We start from the raw sequence: 1,129 nt of genomic DNA, 5'->3' as shown, positions 1-1,129 counted from the left end.
TTCGGAGCCTGCGGGCCAGCCTGGAGGAGTACACCCAGAGGATCTACGAGCTGAGCATCCGGACTGAAGCCCTCCAGGAGGAGATCCAGTGGGAAATGGCTGAGAGGGCCAAGAGGGGGAAGGAGACCCCTGTGCCCAGCCCCACAGAGCTGGAGGACATGGCCACCAAGATGAAAAGGGACCTGGAGGCCAAGGTCAAGCAAGGCACCCAGCTGGAGAGCAGCCTGGCCAGCGTGGAGAAGGCCCTGGAGGAAGCTGAAAAGAACCTGCAGGTAGTTAGGGCCGAGCCAAGTAGCTCCATGGGGTAGTGGGACCTTTGGGAGGGGCTGGAACCAGCTTTCCAGCAGCATGAGCCCAGTGGGTTGAGTGGGGTTGGTCCTGCCCCACCTGGCCAGTGAGCATGGGGCTGGGTGCGTGGAGGTGGCGCAGTGGCAGTGATTGCTGTTGGGGGGACACCACCGCTCTGACCTGGCCACTGCAGGGTCCCACAAACATCACTGTCCATGCAGGCTGTGTCTGGGCCGGGGGTCCTGATGGCTGGTGCGTGGGGAGCAAAGCGTCACCCCATTCTGGCATGGACCATGGTGCTGGAGCAAACGGTCCACGTGCGGGGTCAGCGGCGTTGGTGCAAGGGTCAATGCCACCTTGGAGAAAGGAGTCACAGAGGGGGAAAGCGTAGGTCCCCATGGCGTGCACGAAGCCTGTGGACCATGCAGGCTGTGGTGGTGCTTGGGCTCATCGTGAGGGCTGTGGTGTGGGGATGGCAGCGTGGGGCTGGGTGGTGATGCCCTCAGCCTCACCTGTCCCCATGTCCCCAGCATCAGGGGGTCCAGGTGCTGCGTGATGCCCACCCTCTGCCCACGACATCCCATTCGGTGGAGAAAAGGGAGCAGGTTTGCCCAGCCAGGCGGTGGTGGCTGCCCTTCCCCACGGCGGCCGTGCTTCCAGCATCTCGGCTTCAGCATCTTGTTCACATCCAGTGTCTCCCAGCACCGATGTGGCCACCATTTGATGGCTGCTCGCACCCTCTTGTGGAGACACAGCAAAGCAGGGCTGTTCCCAAAACAATGCCTTCCTCGTCTCCGCCACCCGCACACCCCCAACCCCGCAGACCCTTGGAGAGGGGCAG

General features: G+C 63.1%; 1 protein-coding gene across 1 annotated transcript in view; it reads left to right on the top strand.

Moving 5' to 3' along the window:
* RASSF7 (Ras association (RalGDS/AF-6) domain family (N-terminal) member 7) overlaps positions 1-1,129 on the top strand; it is a gene marked incomplete at its 3' end in the record, with an annotated part of 3,638 nt that overhangs the window by 1,255 nt on the left and 1,254 nt on the right. The window contains 1 exon segment of the mRNA XM_010074617.1: positions 6-272. Coding sequence (XP_010072919.1) covers positions 6-272 — 267 coding nt within the window.

Source organism: Pterocles gutturalis, unplaced genomic scaffold, assembly GCF_000699245.1.
Source record: "Pterocles gutturalis isolate BGI_N339 unplaced genomic scaffold, ASM69924v1 scaffold30087, whole genome shotgun sequence".
NCBI lineage: Eukaryota > Metazoa > Chordata > Aves > Pterocliformes > Pteroclidae > Pterocles > Pterocles gutturalis.
This window is presented reverse-complemented; position numbering and strand designations above follow the sequence as displayed.